General features: G+C 37.3%; 1 protein-coding gene across 3 annotated transcripts in view; it reads left to right on the plus strand.

The window, feature by feature from the left end:
- Positions 1-18014, plus strand: part of PRKD3 (protein kinase D3) — a 97800-nt gene that overhangs the window by 46665 nt on the left and 33121 nt on the right. For all 3 annotated transcript variants that reach the window (XM_043604155.1, XM_043604153.1, XM_043604156.1), the window contains exons 3-6: positions 4676-4814; positions 6129-6260; positions 7007-7164; positions 12597-12789. In XM_043604155.1, coding sequence (XP_043460090.1) covers positions 4676-4814; positions 6129-6260; positions 7007-7164; positions 12597-12789 — 622 coding nt within the window. The remainder of the gene's footprint in view (positions 1-4675; positions 4815-6128; positions 6261-7006; positions 7165-12596; positions 12790-18014) is intronic.

Here is an 18014-nt window from a genome sequence, read left to right on the forward strand (position 1 = left end):
TCCCAATAATTTATATAGATACTCTGCCTTCAAGGAGAAGGAATGTAACTTGCCATTCCTTAAGGGTGGACTGCACACGGCGACTTCCTTCCAAAGAGCAGAGTATTAGGGGTTCAGAGGAAATAGCTTTGCAGTGAAGAAACTTGACAAATACTACCTTAGCCAGATAATCAAGGTCTATATCAGTAGCAATAAATCATGTTGGTAGTAGGTACACTTGATATGATGTGAGGAGAATGGCACTTTACCTTTGCGGTCTTCTTCCCCAAAACTCATAATTCCATTTTAATTATGAGAAAAACATCAGATATGTTTTAATGGTGGCATCCTCACACAATACAGCAAAGTCTGAGAAAGCATTGTCACAGCCAAAAGTGGCCTAAGAAGACATCACAGTGAAAGATAATGTGGTATCCTGTGTAGGATCCTGGGACATAAAAAGGAAATTGAGTAAAAACTCAGGAAACTTGAATAAAGTATGGACTTTAGTTAATGAGAATGTATCAATATTAGTTCATTAAGTTGTAATTAATGTACCATACTAATATAAGATGTTGATAATAGGGGAAACTAGGTGTGGGGTATATGAGATCTCTATGTATTATCCCAGTTTTTCTGTAACTAAAACTGTTCTTAAAAACAAAATCTGTTTTTTAAAAAGAGTACACATAACAAATGTATTGAATAATGTAAAAGTAAACTTGAAATTCAGATGTCCATGACTCATTCCACAGAACTTAACCATAAACTTGGGAAGAGAGCCTTAGCATATTTCATTTTAAGGTCCACCGGTGATTCTAGTGTATGGTTAGAATTGAGACATGGCTTAAGAATTTACTCTTGCTTGAAAATCTTATTTCTGGGGGCACCTGGGTGGCTCAGTTGGTTAAGCCTCTGACTCTTGATTTTGGTTCAGGTCATGATCTCACGGTGGGATTGAGCCCCATGTTGGGCTATGCACTGACGCGTGGAGCCTGATTCTCTCTCTCCCTCTCTCTGCACTGCCCCTGCTCACTCATTCACACACACACACACACACACACACACACACACACTCTCTCTCTCTCTCTCTCTCTCTCTCTCTCTAAAAATAAACATTAAAAAAATCTTATTTCTGAATTTTTAAAAATGATGAATAGTCAATACCTGTATATTCAAATCATTTGGTTTTGGGGTTTTTATGGGGGCATTTTCTCAGTATAATCTTTTTTAGATCTTTTAAACTGTGTGCTCACGGTTTATTTCCCTGTTTCTTCTTTTTAGATGTTTATCTTTAGTGTACACATGCCTTAAGACTTCAAAATGTTTTTAAAGCTTGGGTACATTGTTTCTCTGATGGTCAGTATTTAATATTCTCTTGCTTTTTTTCAGACCCTACTTTCTGTTACTTCATTTTGTGCTGACTCTTCACTTTCAGATGATTCTTAAATATTCCACGAAACACACCTAGAAGTCATAATTGGTGAATAGCAGAAATCTATTTTTTACAAGCTATTTAATACACTTTCCTCTCTTGGAATTCTGTAATTTCTCAAACATATAGATGAAGAAAGTATGTAAACATTTGCTAGTCCAGAAAATTACTTCATTCTTTATCATTGAGGGCTTCCCAACCTGGTACACAAATGCTTATTTCAAGTAAATATTCTTAATACTCCCTATCATTTTTTTAATTTGCTCTTCAGTTTCTTAATGCCAGTATGGATTCACTAGGTCATGTGTTTATCAAGAAGATTATTTTATACACATTTTTTTTTCTCAGCCACACATTTTTAAACGTTTTTCTTCTGTCATTAATGTGTTTATTTAGCTCTTTAGTTATTGGGACTTCTGGGCTGGTCAAAACAATGCTAATGATCCCTGTAATTTGCCCAAGATAGATTTTAGAAGTGTTCTTTCTTGTCTTGCTTTCCGTCTTCTTACTGAATAGTCCAGACCCTGATGCCTCTTTCCTGACCAATGGCTTCAGCCTTCTTTAGGAGCTTGCTCTGGTCTCATCCTGTTTCTTTTTAAGATACAGATTTGATCATGTCACTGCCTTGTTCTGGTATTCTTTCTCTCTCCTCCCCACCCCCTAACGTATGGGATATGGGCCCCTAGCATTTACTGATCATGGTACTATTTTATAACATCAAGTAACTTAATTTTAACAAGAATCCTATAAAGCCAGTACCCTTTTTATTCCAAATTTATAGACAAGAAGCTGAGCATAGGGAGGTTAAGTAGCTTATCTAAGGTTCTATAGTTAGTAGGTGGCAAAGCCTGAACCCCATTCTGTTGACCCCCGAGTTTCTTTAAGTATAGCCCCCTTTGAGCTCCTGTGTGCATTTTTGCCCTCTTTCTGCACAGCCGTCCCCTCATTCTTCAGTCATAGGGGTCCACTTACTTTGTCCCATTTACCTTGTATTTTCTCAGCTATGACCCTTGTACTTTCACTTTCACTTTCTGCCCATAGAAACCCTGCTTTTCTTTTCATGATTCTCTTCAAATATCACTGTTAAAGTGACATTCCACCTTCCCAGTTAAAGTTTTTTATTCCCTCTTCTAGAATTTTATTTATTTTTCATTTTTGTCATTTCCATTATCAGGTTATATATTTATTTCCATCTTCCTACTAGATTGTAAGTTTCTGGGAGGGGAGGGGCTGTCTTACCTTTAGAAACCATGGGGCCAATGCCTTGCACATAGAAGACATGCAGAAATGTGAATTTTTAAAAGGAATTTTATTCATACAAATATTTTGTTAGATATTTTTATAAGGATGGAAAGTGGAATCTTTTTTGTTAATACTTAAGAATTGTTGCAACTAATTTATGGAGATTTTCTAATTTGATGATACTTCATAAAATTTTAATTTCAAGTTTTAATATTAAATAAAACTCCATTTTTGATTCTGTACTTTTCTTTTAAGTTTGTTTATTTTGAGAAGGGGAGTGGGGAACAGAGGATCCAAAGTGGGCTCTGTGCTGACAGCAGAGAGCCTGATGCGGGGCTTGAACCCACCAACCGTGAGATCATGACCTGAGCTGAAGTTGGGCACTCAACAAACTGAGCCACCCAGGCACCCCTACTTTTATATTTTCAGTTGAAAATTATGTACTGTTAGGTATATGTTTAAAGCATATTATAAAGTTTTGGAAGTATTATTGGTAACTCAGATAATTGAAAGGAGAACTAATATAAAGATTCTGAATATTTCTGTACTTTTTCATTATTTCCTCAGGCTTAAAAAAATTCAAATCAACTCAAATTTCTAATTAAGTCATTATTTAAAATTTTTTTAATTTAGTATTTTCCAATAAAATTTAGACCTTTTTAGAGAAATATACAAGAATTTTTAATGGGAAAATTAAATTCAGAAGATAAGGAGAAGGTATCTCCACCTAAAACACATGCCTAAGATCCTAGACTCACGCTGGAAGTGAACTACATATTTGACTTTGCTTTTTCCAGTGGGCAAAGTAAACATGATTAGTTACATGATCAAATTGTTCATATTCTAAAACCAACCAGATAAGTGTCTTTTATGAGTCCTCACAAAGAAGGGCTACCATATGAAGTAGGTCCGTGTCCTCAGCAACATCCCTGCAATAGATACATTTATGGTTTAGTATGACATACATATCAGACCATTCAGTGCAGGCCAGTGACCTACTATATAGCCCATCAAAGGATACTCTGTGAGGAGCCAAAATAAGTCAACGAGAGTGTGCAATCCTGAGATAAACTAATTTGAAATACTTTGAGCAGCATTTCCCAAGGCACTGATATTTTAGAAGATGGTCTTGATTTTGATTTAGAAATTAAAGTTATTTTGTGAGGCAAAGACTTACAAGTTTCCCTTACATAACTTTATTAACTATAAAAACTTTTAGAGCTCATACCTTCATATTTTTAGTCCTTGGTATGCCAGTCCCCAAAGTGTCAGCTCTGTAGTCACAAACTGTAGAAGCCTTGAAATAATATACATAGGGTATATATGAACAGATCTGCAAGTCTCCTGCTCTGGCCAAAGGTTTTTTAAGAGGAAAGTATTAGGTAAATGCTGGAGGCTGTAGGTGCATTTGTCAAAAATATTGGAATTGATACTCTTGTGACTATAGTTTGGGAATTGCTAACCTTCTACCAGCACTATTCAGTAGAGTTTCCTGTGATGGTGAAAGTGTTCTATATCTGCACATTCCAAAATGGTAGCCAAGCCAGTAGCCGAGGTGGTGATTGAGCACATGTAATGTAGCTAGAGTGACTGAGGAACTGAACTTTTATTTTTATTTAATTTTAATTAAAATAACTGCATGTGGCTAGTAGCTAGAGAGGAAGCTCGGTTCTAGAGGACAGGAAAGAATGCTGATCTCTCAGGCTGTGTGAGATAGAGTAGCAGCTAAGTTCAAGATTATATTCTTCATCAATAACTGAATAAAGAAATCCTGTGTTTTTAAGAGACATGAGCTTTTACTAAAGATAATGATTATACTTAAGTTTGCTGTTTTGTTTTTGAGCTTGACAATTAACCAAGGATGCTTGAGTCCATGGTTGATCTTTTAGATATTAATACAATTGTTTTCAGACCGTGTTAGGCTAAAAACTACACTTAAAATTATTTCATAAGATTGAGACATTTACTTATAAAACTGGAAACCTGTGGGTATACTGATATAAGACTGTTTTCTTGTAGTTTCCAGAGTGTGGATTCTTTGGCATGTATGACAAAATTCTTCTCTTTCGCCATGACATGAACTCAGAAAATATTTTGCAGCTGATTACCTCAGCAGATGAAATACATGAAGGAGACCTAGTAGAAGTTGTTCTTTCAGGTAAGTAGCTTCTTTTATTTTGTTGCCTTTTTTTTCCCAACAAGCATTATTTTTTGTGCTAAATGCTGTGTTCTGTTATAGTCTTTATACTATAGTTGCTTAACTTCTTTCATCTATCGTAACGGCTACCAGGTGATTTTTACTTTCAGGAAGGTTATATCACAGATGACACAGTAGGAGAATAAGCCCTGAATTGTTTATTTGAGTGTTACTAAGCTAAGGGAATTATCATTTGAACTGGCAGAAGAATATATACTCTTTGAAATAAATTGAAATAAAACAATTATACTAAAATTCAGTTCGCTTATCCCCATTTCTATGAAGAGCATGGAAGAGAATTGAGGCTCAAAAAAGAAAATCAGGAAAAAAGGAGAAGTAATGAAGATGTGGAAGAGAAAACTGCAGTGCTGATCATTCCCATGATTTAAATAATGCTCCTTCCCTATGTGTTCTCAGTGGACATTTTCTTACCTCCCTCCTTCCCCCCCCCCCCACCCGTTCTTGCCACCTGTTGTTCCTTAGCTCCTTCTGTTTCTGATCTCATCCAATAGCAGGTGGGCAGGATTTAGTGAGGAATGTAAAGGAACAGAGAGTGCACCTAGTAGGCCTGCAGAATTTCTTGTTTGACAGGAAAGGAGGGAGGGAGAGAGAGAAGGGTGTGAGAGGAAGGAAGAGAAGGAAAAGGAAAGCCAGCCAAGAGTTCAGAGTCCTGCCACCAATTTTTCCTCTTTTCAGACTCATCTTTGTCACCTGTTCTTGAGATCCTCTCTCCCCTCACCTTTCCTTATTAGTCCTCGATCCTTCCCATTTGATAGCTGCTGTTTTTTAGAGTCTCTTTTTCTTAACTACCAGGACTATGGAGAACAGACTCTGGAAAGAGCTTATACTGAGATCCTGTTAGAACTCAGAGTGTTTACCATTGAGGTTAAGTTCCACAGTTTTATGGGGTTTTTTGTTTGTTTTTTGTTTGTTTGTTTGTTTTTACTTTAGTGTTCTATTTCCCAGTGTGTTATAAGTTAAACAGTTTTAGACCTAACAACTATTTGTGATCTTGTCACTATGAGAATATTCTTTTGGAGATTGAAATATCTACCCACAGACCTCCTTTTGCAGCTCAAATTATTTGGACCTGAGGAACTTCCTAAAATAGTTTGAAACCCACAATATTAAATGCCGAGAATAGTTTATGATGAATGAAACTTACAAAGAAAAAAAGATTCCACGTACTTTGACATAAATGAGTATGGTCAACATTCTTAATATTATTGTAATTGCAGATATACGTTTTATTTTGGTACTTGTCTTTTTTAAAAGCTTTGGCCACAGTAGAAGACTTCCAGATTCGTCCACATACTCTCTATGTACATTCTTACAAAGCTCCTACTTTTTGTGATTATTGTGGTGAGATGCTCTGGGGATTGGTACGTCAAGGATTGAAATGTGAAGGTATGTGTTCTGAGTTTTGGTGTCTTTTGAAAGGGGATTTTGCATTTGCATTCTCTAATCGGTAATGAAAGAATAAGATCATTGGTTGGTGACTAGGTAGTAACCAGTGTTTAGAACTGGACAGATCTAGTTTTTCTGCATTAGAATTGCTAAGGGGTAGGAGGCAGGTGCACATTTCTGATTAGTCTTCTGAGTACTCTAAAGTGGAGGGTCAATAAAGTTTTTCTGCAGAGGGCCAGAGAGTAAATTTTTAGGTATTATTGGTTAATAGTCTCTGTCACAGCTACTTAAATCTGCTTTGGGCCAGGGAAGCTATAAACAAGATGTAGAGAAATGAACAGCATGCTATGTTTTAATAAAATTAATTATGAACACCGAAATTTGGATTTCATACAATTTTTACATATCATGAGAGGAATTTCGTACACAGTCTACAGTTTGCTGAAGTGCTTTAAGCTAATTGTTCTCAAACTTTACCATGTATCAGAATCACCTTGAGGACTTGTTAAACATACTTTGCTAGGACCTATCCCCAGAATTTCTGATTCAGTCGGTCTGGGGTGGAGCCCAATAATTTACACTGAATTTTTTGGCTTCTGCTTAGTTTGTCATTCAGGTTCTTAATTAGGATAACTATTGCTGCCAGAGAAAGTAAATTAAATAAAAGAAGCATCTATTTTTTATGTAACATACTTATATATATAAGTTTCTTTAATCTATTTTTTTACCTTTTAAAATATATTTAGGCTGTGGATTAAATTATCATAAACGATGTGCCTTCAAGATTCCAAATAACTGTAGTGGAGTAAGAAAGAGACGTCTATCAAATGTATCTCTGCCAGGACCTGGCCTCTCAGTTCCAAGACTCCTACAGACTGAATATGTACCCCTTCCCACAGAGGAGGTATGTATTTTAAGGCAATAAGAGGGCATTTTACTACTTGTTCCTTATGTTTCTATGAGGTATATGACATCATCCTAGGACATAAATTATACACTAAAGACTAAAAACATTCCTACACTTAAGAAAATTAAAATATATTACTGGAGACAGAGTTTACCAGTAGTAATGAGTTGCGTATTATCTTCTTTGGGACCACATTATCACTTGGACCACTGTGTTAACCTTCTAACCAGTATCCTGGTTCCCATACTTTTACCTCATCTTTTACACTACAGTCAGATCATCTTATTTCACTAGAGCTTAATACACAACTCTGATTATATCACTCCCCACTAGGAAACCTTTATATATTCTCTTGTTTCCAACAATCCGTTCTATTTAGCATTCCCTGAACACCCGATTGTTCCCTCTCCCTTTGCTCTTATTGGTGTCCCTCCTTCATGCTTTTTTCAGACCTAGCTCAACAGCTGCCTTTCCTGAATTTTCCTCTTACCCAGAAGTTATTTTATTGGTCGAATGCCAAACCACTTTCCAGACCTGTCTAATGGTGTCTATATCATTCTACCTTAATATCATGGTGTCCTCAAGGAATTCATGATCTGTTTAGAGAAGACAATGCTCATGGTCTTTTGTGTGCCCTACCGTGCCCAGCACAATATGTTATACTCTGTATATGTTATACTCACTGAATATGTTATATTCAGTGATGTAAGAATGAGTGAATGAATGAACCCAGTGATTATCACAATATTCCAGTGAGATATTTTAGTAGATCTGTACGTAATGAGATAGTTGAGACTTATAATGGTTAAGTAGTAACTTGACTCAAGTCACCGAGCAAATTTGTAAGCAACATTAGAATTAAATCCAGATTTGGGGCGCCTGGGTGGCGCAGTCGGTTAAGTGTCCGACTTCAGCCAGGTCACGATCTCGCGGTCCATGAGTTCGAGCCCCGCGTCGGGCTCTGGGCTGATGGCTCGGAGCCTGGAGCCTGTTTCCGATGCTGTGTCTCCCTCTCTCTCTGCCCCTCCCCCGTTCATGCTCTGTTTCTCTCTGTCCCAAAAATAAATAAAAAACGTTGAAAAAAAAAAAATTAAAAAAAAATTAAAAAAAAAAAAGAATTAAATCCAGATTTAATTATTTTTAGATCAGGGATTTTTCCTAATATATTGTACCCGTGAAGAGTAAAACAGTAGATCAAGAGAGAAAGAAATAACTCCCTTGTTCTTTTGATAGTACTTAAAGTGACCTCCATCCATAGATTGCAATCTTATCACTTAGTTGTTTCTGTAACCCCTTTGGTCTTCCATAAATTAATGGCAAAACCAAGCCTTTGGGCTATTGGCTTGATATCCTGGTCACAAGATTTTGCTATACTGAGGCACCTTAGAATAAAAGCTTCTGAAGTTCTTTCACAAAAATCCCATATTTCCCTGTTGCTTAGCACTAATGTGAGATGTTTAACTTAGAAAAAAAGAGTGCTGTGGCATAAGAACTGAGAGCAAAGAGTTATTAGAAACATATACAAGAGCTTGGGAAAGGACTGGTGATTGAAAAGTGAGTGTATTTTATACATGAACTACACAGGAAACTTAGGTCGCAATGGGGTCTGTAGGATAGAGGCGTGTTTTAAGAGCCCCACAACTGATGCTGGGATGCCAGCTCCCCCTAGATGAGGAGTACTAGATTAGGAAATAGGCAGGACAGAGCAGATGAATCAGGTTAAATTTAATTCATTAGTTTCTGTTTTATCCTGAAGATGAAAATTCCTTAGGGAAGTGTATGAAGTAGAGTGACATGTTTGAATTGGTTAGATCGTGCAGAGTATTGTAGAATGAGTAGAAATTGTAGAGTGGAATGTGTGAAAAAAGGCTGCTTCTATCAGTCCACGCATGCAGTCTCAAAAAGGAAAAAGGTACAGTAAGAGAAGAGCTCATGGAGGAAAATCAGAGGGAAGCGTGGGAAAAGAGGACACACTAAAGGAATATAGGAGATACCAATGAGGAGATGAGTGCAGCCTTGAATCTCAACAAAGGTTAGAGAAGAGCTGACTCCAAATGGCTGCCCGGTGAGAGCCTCCTAAGTTCCACGTGCCAGGCTTCATGATGGATGCTTTACTCGTCTTTTCTCATGTAATCCTCACCACAGTCCTGGAAGGCATAGCAGCTCTCATCCTGATTTCTTAGATAAGATGTGAGGAAGAAAAGTTTCTGAGTAGTCGAGATACTAAACTTCACTGACCACTGAGATAAGTTGGAAAAAAGGCCAGGCGGGAATAGAAACTTCTGAATCTGACTCTGGGGTTGTCATTGTTTACATGTAAGAAGGCAGTTTCTGTTGCAGTGCCTGAAGTCATTGTAAAGGAAGTGAGTAAAGAGACAGAGGAGCAGAAGCTAGTCTTTGGGACTAGAAGATGGTCACTGAATTTGGTTACAACAGGACCACTAAGACTAGAGAGACCAGACTTGAATGATGGCTCTTTGGAGATGAGAAGGAGGAATATTCCTTGCAGTACATTTGGGCAGAGGCCTGAGGGGCCAGGACAGGACAGAATCAAGGTAGAAACTGTTGGAACTAAGCGTATGCTTAAAAATGGAGGCATTTTTTTACTGAATAATATTCCAAAGTCAAATATGTATAATTATGGAATTCCCCCCCCCCTTTGAATGCTTTTATTGCTTTTATTATTACATCTGATTGAGAGTTGGCAACATGTTATAAAGTTTTTGTAGGCAAATGTTCACTTTAGACATTAGTTGAAACCCATGCCATGGAAATAATCGGATTACTTTTAGAGAATTTCTGGCTTCTCATTAATAAAGAAGTAAGAATTTTAGTAGTTTGTAAAGAGGGGCCATTAAATCAAGGTAAGAGAAGAACTTTCACTCTAGTTACTCTAGTCTTAGTGGTCCCATTTTCACCAAATGTTCCACAGGTAATTTTACCAGTATCCTCCTTCCTCCAAATTCTGGTTCAGTCTTCCATACCTTTCCTGCCTTCCTCACTCAAGAGAGTGGTAAACCATGGTCCCTGATGAGATTGTAGCCTATGCTCAGGTGTGTTTGAGATGGGAAAGAGATGGGACTGGACTTTCATGGAGAAGACCTGGGGCTAGGGCCACCTGCCTAGGTGGCAGGGGGTGCGGGCAGTTAAGCGTCCAACTCTTGATTTTGGTTTACATCATGATCTCACGGTCATAAGATCAAGTCTCGTGTCAGGCTCCGTGCAGTGCATGGAGCCTACTTGAAATTCATTCTTTCTCTCTGTCTGTCTCCCTATCATGTACATGTTCTCTCTCTCTCAAAACAAACAAACAAACAAACAAAAAAACCCACAGACAGAAGACCTAGGGCTAAGTCTTGATTATAATGCTTGCATTTAAGTAATATTAATCCCTTTGAGCCTGTTTTTTCATATTTAAGTAACTTTGTACTAAACATGAAAAATTAGGTGGCTGCTGTAGCCCAGTCTCCTGAGTAGCTCCTTGCACACATGCTTTGTACCATGTCCCTAATACCCAGTCCCAGGAGGGCCTGCCCAAAGGCAGTCAGTCACTCGCTGGCCACTGGCATATGAAGGGATTTGTTATGACAGTTCTTCCTTACAGGGGTGTCCTACATATTTGATGATGGCTGGCAAAATCGATCTTCTTCCATCTTGTGTGCTTTAAACTTGAGACAAACCGAAAGTGGTAGAAGCAGGAGCAAGAGGAGCAGAGTGTTGAATCACCACTAGAATAGGGAGCCAGGGGTGAACAAAAGCCTACAACATCTGTTTCTCGTTCCTGCTGGCCTCCATTACTAGCTTTGCAGGATCGCTGCGGTGCTCAGTACCCAGCGTCACGGTGGAAGAAAAGGGCCAGGCTAGAGCGGGAGATCCTGAGAGCTGAAGCAGGTTTGGTTTGGGTTTTAACATTGTTTTTGTAACTTTTCTTAAATTAAACTGCTTCCTAATATGCTTTGGGACATTTGTGGCTACATAGTAGTGAAAAACTATCCATCAGAGACCATTTTTGTGTTCTTTTTGTAATGTTCTTCTCCATTTGTATGTCCTTTTCTGTTTCTTCTTAACCTTCTTCCTGCTTTCTTCCAAACAGTCTTTTTTTTTTTCTTCCTCCCTTCATTTATTTCATACAGTTCTCTGTCTCTAGGTTTCTTCTGGCTTCTTTTGCTTTTATGGGTTGACTCAACTTCTCTGAGTTAGATATTACAAGTTATGGAAGGCGCATGAAAGGTCTCAGGACTTCAGTTCTGGCAGTGAAGATAAAAGCAGCTACAACAAAATCTATAATATGTCTAGATGATAGGTGTTTTGTGCTTGAGAACGTGGACTATACTGTATTCATTTTTGTTTCTGCAATACACAGCAGAGGGTCTGGGCTGTAGTATAATAATCAGTGAATGCTGAATGAATGGGATGAGGCATATTGAACTGGCCTATAATTTAACTTGATTATTTTCTTTGTACATATAGAAAGTATCATAGTTAGAAAAATCTAGTTATCTCTCAGGTTACACAAAAATTTTTAATCAACATCTTTAATTTTCTTCTTTGCTCCTCTGGGGGAGTAAAGCCCAAATAACTAGAAAATACTTAAAATATCAAGGGACTTCCTAAAGCATCAGTACTGAGGGGTAAAGTTTTAGCTAATTTTGTATCTGCCATTTTTTATGTCATCATCATTAGACTTAAGTTTTGTGGGTTTTTTTAAATTTTTTTTTTTTAACGTTTATTTTTGAGACAGAGAGGGACAGAGCATGAACAGGGGAGGGGCAGAGAGAGAGGGAGACACAGAATCCGAAACAGGCTCTAGGCTCTGAGCTGTCAGCACAGAGCCCAACGCGGGGCTCGAACTCACGGACTGTGAGATCATGACCTGAGCCGAAGTCGGACGCTTAACCGACCAAGCCACCCAGGCGCCCCTAGACTTAAGTTTTTAACAAACATATTTTAGTATTTGTAAAAATACATTTGAAAAACCAAGACTTATTTCAAAATATTTTTAGACATCATGTTCAATAATTCAACATGAACAACAATAAACTTTCTGAATTTATTATTATTCAGAAAGGTTCATGATTATGATTCATTTCTTGGTTAGGTTTTTCAAGGGATTTAAACATGTCATAAATTCATTTTAAGGCTTTTGTTTTTTATTTGTAAAACGCTATATATGTCTGGCAAATAGTTCATCAATGAATATACATATGTGAGGATGAAAAAAAAATTTTTTTGGTATAAATAATAGCAAACAAATCTGCACTGTTCACATTCAAGTGATGGTAAGTTAAGCTTCCAGAGGAAACTGCTGAGATGCACATTTTTAGATTTTTGGCTTTAGTGTTCAAAATAAATGACTTTGATCTCAAGTCCTGCTCTTAATACTTTGTTTTTAATATACTTAATACTTATGGAAATTACTTATGTTTTAGTCACATGTTCACCAAGAACCAAGTAAGAGAATTCCTTCTTGGAGTGGTCGCCCAATCTGGATGGAAAAGATGGTAATGTGCAGAGTAAAAGTTCCACACACATTTGCTGTTCACTCTTACACCCGCCCCACAATATGTCAGTACTGCAAGCGGTTACTGAAAGGCCTCTTTCGCCAAGGAATGCAGTGTAAAGGTAGGATTGGATGTTCTTCTTAAATAAAATTCATAGGTTTTTGTTAGGAAATTTGTTTCAAAATATTTATATTTCAGAAGCATAGGCAAAGAAATCGGTTTCATAGTTGTTAATTTAAAAAAAGAAAAAATGCATGCATACACACACATTCATATTTATCAACAACTATTGCTCTCTGCAGTATATGTACTATGTACCAGGAACTACAATACAGAAAAGCTAGAATTTGGATCTGTAAGGTATGGCTGCTCTACACCTATCAGTATGGGGCAGTTAGTAAGCAGGTGAGCAGATATTTGAGCTTAAGTCTTTCTGATTCCAGAGCCAAATGTACCCAAAATATAAAATAATGCTTTCCTCTTTCCCTTAAACATTCACACACACACACACACACACACACACACACACACACACACACAAATATATTACAAGAGTTTTCTTGTTTTTATTTATAATTATGTAGCTAGGAAAGCTGTACCAAAACTGTTATTCCAGAGACTAATCATACTGAAATAGGAAGAATATAAGTAGAAGCCACTGGAAATGTGATAGGGATTATCCATATTCGGGTACTAACCCAGAATACTATCATCGTATTCTAAAAACATCTCTCATTGAACCAGGCTTTTAATAGAATAATGGAATATTTTTTCCTACAGTTGTGTTATTTTTTATGTTTTTAAAGATGATTTTAAATTTTGTTTCATATCTCCTTCACAACACTCCTGAACAATATAGTGAAAACCAAAACAGTTTAAAATGTGTTATTAATTATTGAGCCAGGATGGGGTGTAAGTAGCCTGTCTATAATTTTATGTACTTTTTTTTATATGATTATTTTAACGGTTCTTGGTAACATACTTTTTATATAATAGAAGTGATGTGGAATTGAATTATCTAGTTTTATATAAATAAAACATTAGAATTGAGGTCTTTGCAACAATAAATCCTATTTACAATACAGAATAAAATAATTGTACATAAATTTGACTTAAGTATATGAGAAAACTTTTCTTGGCAATATATGGCAACATGGGAGAACAGCAGATAGAGGACAGGTTGTGCGTTTGTTGCCAGGTAGTTAATAACTATCAGGCAGGCATAATTAAATGTTGAAATTTTATTTCAACAGCTTACTTTTAAATATGAGTTAATATATAAATTAATACTTTAAAATATCAACACTAAAGTATATTGGCAAGCAGCCACTAAGGAATGTTTTGGGAAAGAACATTAATAACAGATGTACAAATTCTAGCCAACAGATAATCTTAGAAAAGGTTGTAAGTAGTGCTGCTCTGCTGAACAGAACAGAAACATTCTAAAACCATATGCAGAGCAGTACGATAGTTTGTAGAGGACCTAACATAAATATGTAGATTGATGAATTTTGAAATAAAACCAGTTAACTCTGCCACTGGGTTATTGATTTAATTTCTTAGCTCTAAAAAAATAATGTTTCATGCTTGTATTGGTTCAGAAAGTAGCATGTATTGGTTCAGAAATATATATATTTCTGTATAACTAAGCTATTTTAATTATCAGTCAGAAACAATCACTTATTTCAGTGACTTCTTTTTTGTTTTTTCAGTTTTTTAAATATTTATTTATTTTTGAGAGAGACGGAGTGTGAGCAGTGGAGGGGCAGAGAGAGAGGGAGACACAGAATCCGAAGCAGGTTCCAGGCTCTGAGCTGTCCACACAGAGCCCGATGTGGAGCTCGAACTCATGAACCTGAGCCAAAGTCAAACTCTTAACTGACTGACCACCCAGGCACCCCAGTGATTTCTATATTTTTAAGATATGAATTAGGATATTAAAAAGTAAAACAGTCATTTTCATTCACTTGTCAAGCTAAGAAAGAAAACAGTAATTTAGTGAAAACAGTTACGCTGGATCATTTGAGAAGATACTCAGTTCCAAGAGCAGCTACTCATTCAATCACCTGTTTTTTTGTTTAAAAAAATTTTTTTTAAGTTTATTTATTTATTTTGAGAGAGAGAGAGAGAGCAGGGAAGGGGCAGAGAGAGAGAATCCCAAGCAGGCTCCATACTGCCAGTGCAAAGCCCAATGTAGGGGCTTGAACCCACAAACTGTGAGATCATGACCTGAGCTGAAGTTGGACACTTAACTGACTGAGCCACTCACGTGCCCCATCACCTGCTTATTTCCTACTTTGTAATATTAAAACTTCAAGACAGCTTGAAAGCATACATAAAATATAAGAAAATATGAACAAGTTAATAAGAACATGAGTAAGAGTACAGAGAAATAAAAATGCCTGCCATTAGAACCTACCTACTTGCTGCCGACAGGCCACAAATTTGGCTCTATATTTTCAAAGCGAAAATGGAAATCTTGTTATTGTTACAGTTTGCATACCTCATGAGATAAAAAGCAAATCAATTACTTAAGATAAATGGAAGATGTTAATATTAATATCATATATGAATTTTTCTAGGGCCTTTCATTTAAAAAGACAGTGTTATTTGATACAAGTTGGGTCACCCACCAAATTATTAATCATGGGACTTTTTCTTATAATAACCTTTACCTTATGCCATTGGTGTGATACCCAGAACTTTCTTGAATCACAAGGGCTACAAAATCATTCTAAGTCAGGACTTGAAATTATTTTCTTCCGGATATTGCTGGAAGATGGAATTCCAAGGTGGAAGGGCGTAGTAGACAGTAGTAATAGCAGAGGGTCTCAATTTTGGTATCACCTAAAAAACACTTTTAAAACACATTTCTCAGCCCCACTCCCAGAGCTGCTGACGTAATAGGTTTGGAGTGGCGCCCAGAAATTTGAATTTCTAACAAGTTCTTTGTAATGCTGATTCTGCTGGTCTGGGAACCAGAGTTTGAGAACCACTGAGTTACTTGTAGTATTGAATAGCTTGTACCTGACATTCATCTGCAGTGCTGTCAACTCTGATGTTCTTGCAGGCTGAAGAGAACTATATATAAAGGTGGGAGACGTTGTGCATGAGAAGCTCATGCCTTTCCTTACAAGGCTGTATAGGAAAGCCCTTACTAATTCCTAATAAAAGCTTGTAGAATCTCAGTCTCTCTTCTGCATATGCACCAGGTCCTAATAATTAGGAACTGAAAGTAAGTGCTTGACGTATGTTGGAAAGTAGTCAGCCTGAGAAACTGTCAAGGGAAACATGGAAAGATGAGTATGGGTTAATGGAGCTGCCAGCAACATTTTGACAATGGTTATATGAATAGTATTAGCTTCATTTTACAGATAAAGAAACTGAGCCCTAGAAGAATTGGGGAAGATGGCAGCAAAGTAGGAGGAGCCTAGGTTCGCTCATCCCACAGATACAACTAGATAATTATCAAAGCATCCTAAGTGTCCCAGAAATCTACCTGAAGACTGGCAGAACAAGCTCTACAACTAAAGGTAGAAAAGAAGCCACAATGAAGAAGGATGGAAGTGTGGGATGTGGTTTAGGGAAGAAATGGATCTTGGCTGCTGTGGAGGAGAGGGAGCCATGGTCATGAGAAGGATGAGAGAGAATGCACAAGGGAATGCCCAAGGAGAATGTTTCCTCATCCATTGGCTTGGAAAGCAAGAGGGGCTGAAATACTTGAGTTCTTGCAGTCAGCAGAGATTAAAGCCTGAAGTTTTAAGCATCAGCAGACTGGAATCTGGGAGTCTAGAGGTATTGGGGCTGCCTTCAGAGACAAGACAGGCAAACAACCTGGGGGCAGACAGTGTGGAAGCAACAATCTGAAGAATGCCTGGGGCACACAGTGAGGAGATTATTTGCTCTTCTTGGAGCATGCCCCTGAGAAGCAGAGTTCACAAAGAGCCCTTTCTGGGAACGAAGGAGCTGGTGCCATTTTTTTCTCCTGCCAATTAGTGATCATAGATCAGTGGAATAGAATGGAAAACCCTGAAATGAACCCACAACTGTATGGTCAGTAAATCTTGGACAAAGTAGGAAAGAATATCCAGTGGGAAAAAGACAATCTTTTTAACAAATGGTGTTGGGAAAACTGGACAGCAACATGCAAAAGAATGAAACTGGACCACTCTCTTTTACCATACACGAAAATAAACTGAAAGTGGATTAAAGACCTAAGTGTGAGAACTGAAATCATAAAAGCCCTTGAAGAAAGCACAGCAATAATTTCTCTGATATGAGCCATAGCAACTTTTTTCTAGATAGGTCTCCTGACCCAAGGGAAACAGAAACAAAAATCAACTGTTGGGACCACATCAAAATAAAAAGCTGCTGCACAGCAAAGGAAACAGTCATCAAAACTAAAAGGCAGCAACCTATGGACTGGGAGAAGATATTTAAAAATGACCTATCCCATAAAGGGTCAGTACCCAAAATACATAAAAAACATATATAACTTAACAGCCAAAAAATGAGTAAGCCAATTAGAAATGGGCAGAAGACATGAATAGACATTTTTCCAAAGAAGACATACAGATGGCCAATAGGCACATGAAAAGATGCTCAACATCACTTATCATCGGGGAAACACAAATCAAAACTACAGTGATATATCACCTCACACCTGTCAGAATGGCTAAAATCAACAACACAAGAAACAAGTTTTCGTCAGGATGTGGTGAAAGGGGTACGCTTTTGCACTTTTGGTGGGAATACAAACTGGTACAGCCTCCCTGGAGAACAGTATGGAAATACCTCAGAAAGTTAAAAATAGGGGCACCTGGGTGGCTCAGTCGGTTAAGCATCCAACTTTTGATTTCAGCTCAGGTCATGATCCTACAAACTGAGATTGAGTCCCATGTTGGGCTCTGTGCTGACAGTGTTGGAGTTTGCTTGGGATTCTCTCTCTTCCTCTCTCTGCCCCTTTCCCACTCATGCTCTCTTTCTCTCAAAATAAATAGACTTAAAAAAAAACAAAGTTAAAAATAGAACTACCCTATGATCCAGCAATCCCACCAGAAGAAGTATTTACCCACAGAGTACAAAAGCACTAATTCAGAGAGGTAACATGCACTCTTATGTTTATAATAGCATTGTCTACAATATTTAAATTATGAAAACAGCCATTATCAACAGATTGATGAATGGATAAAGAAGATGTGGCATATATATACAGTAGAATATTAATCAGCCATAAGAAAGAATGAAATCTTGCCACTTGGTAGATGGGGCTAGAGAGAATTATGCTCAGCAAAATAAGTCAGAGAAAGACAAATACCATATGATTTCACTCATATGTGGAATTTA

The sequence above is a fragment of the Prionailurus bengalensis genome, chromosome A3, assembly GCF_016509475.1.
Source record: "Prionailurus bengalensis isolate Pbe53 chromosome A3, Fcat_Pben_1.1_paternal_pri, whole genome shotgun sequence".
NCBI lineage: Eukaryota > Metazoa > Chordata > Mammalia > Carnivora > Felidae > Prionailurus > Prionailurus bengalensis.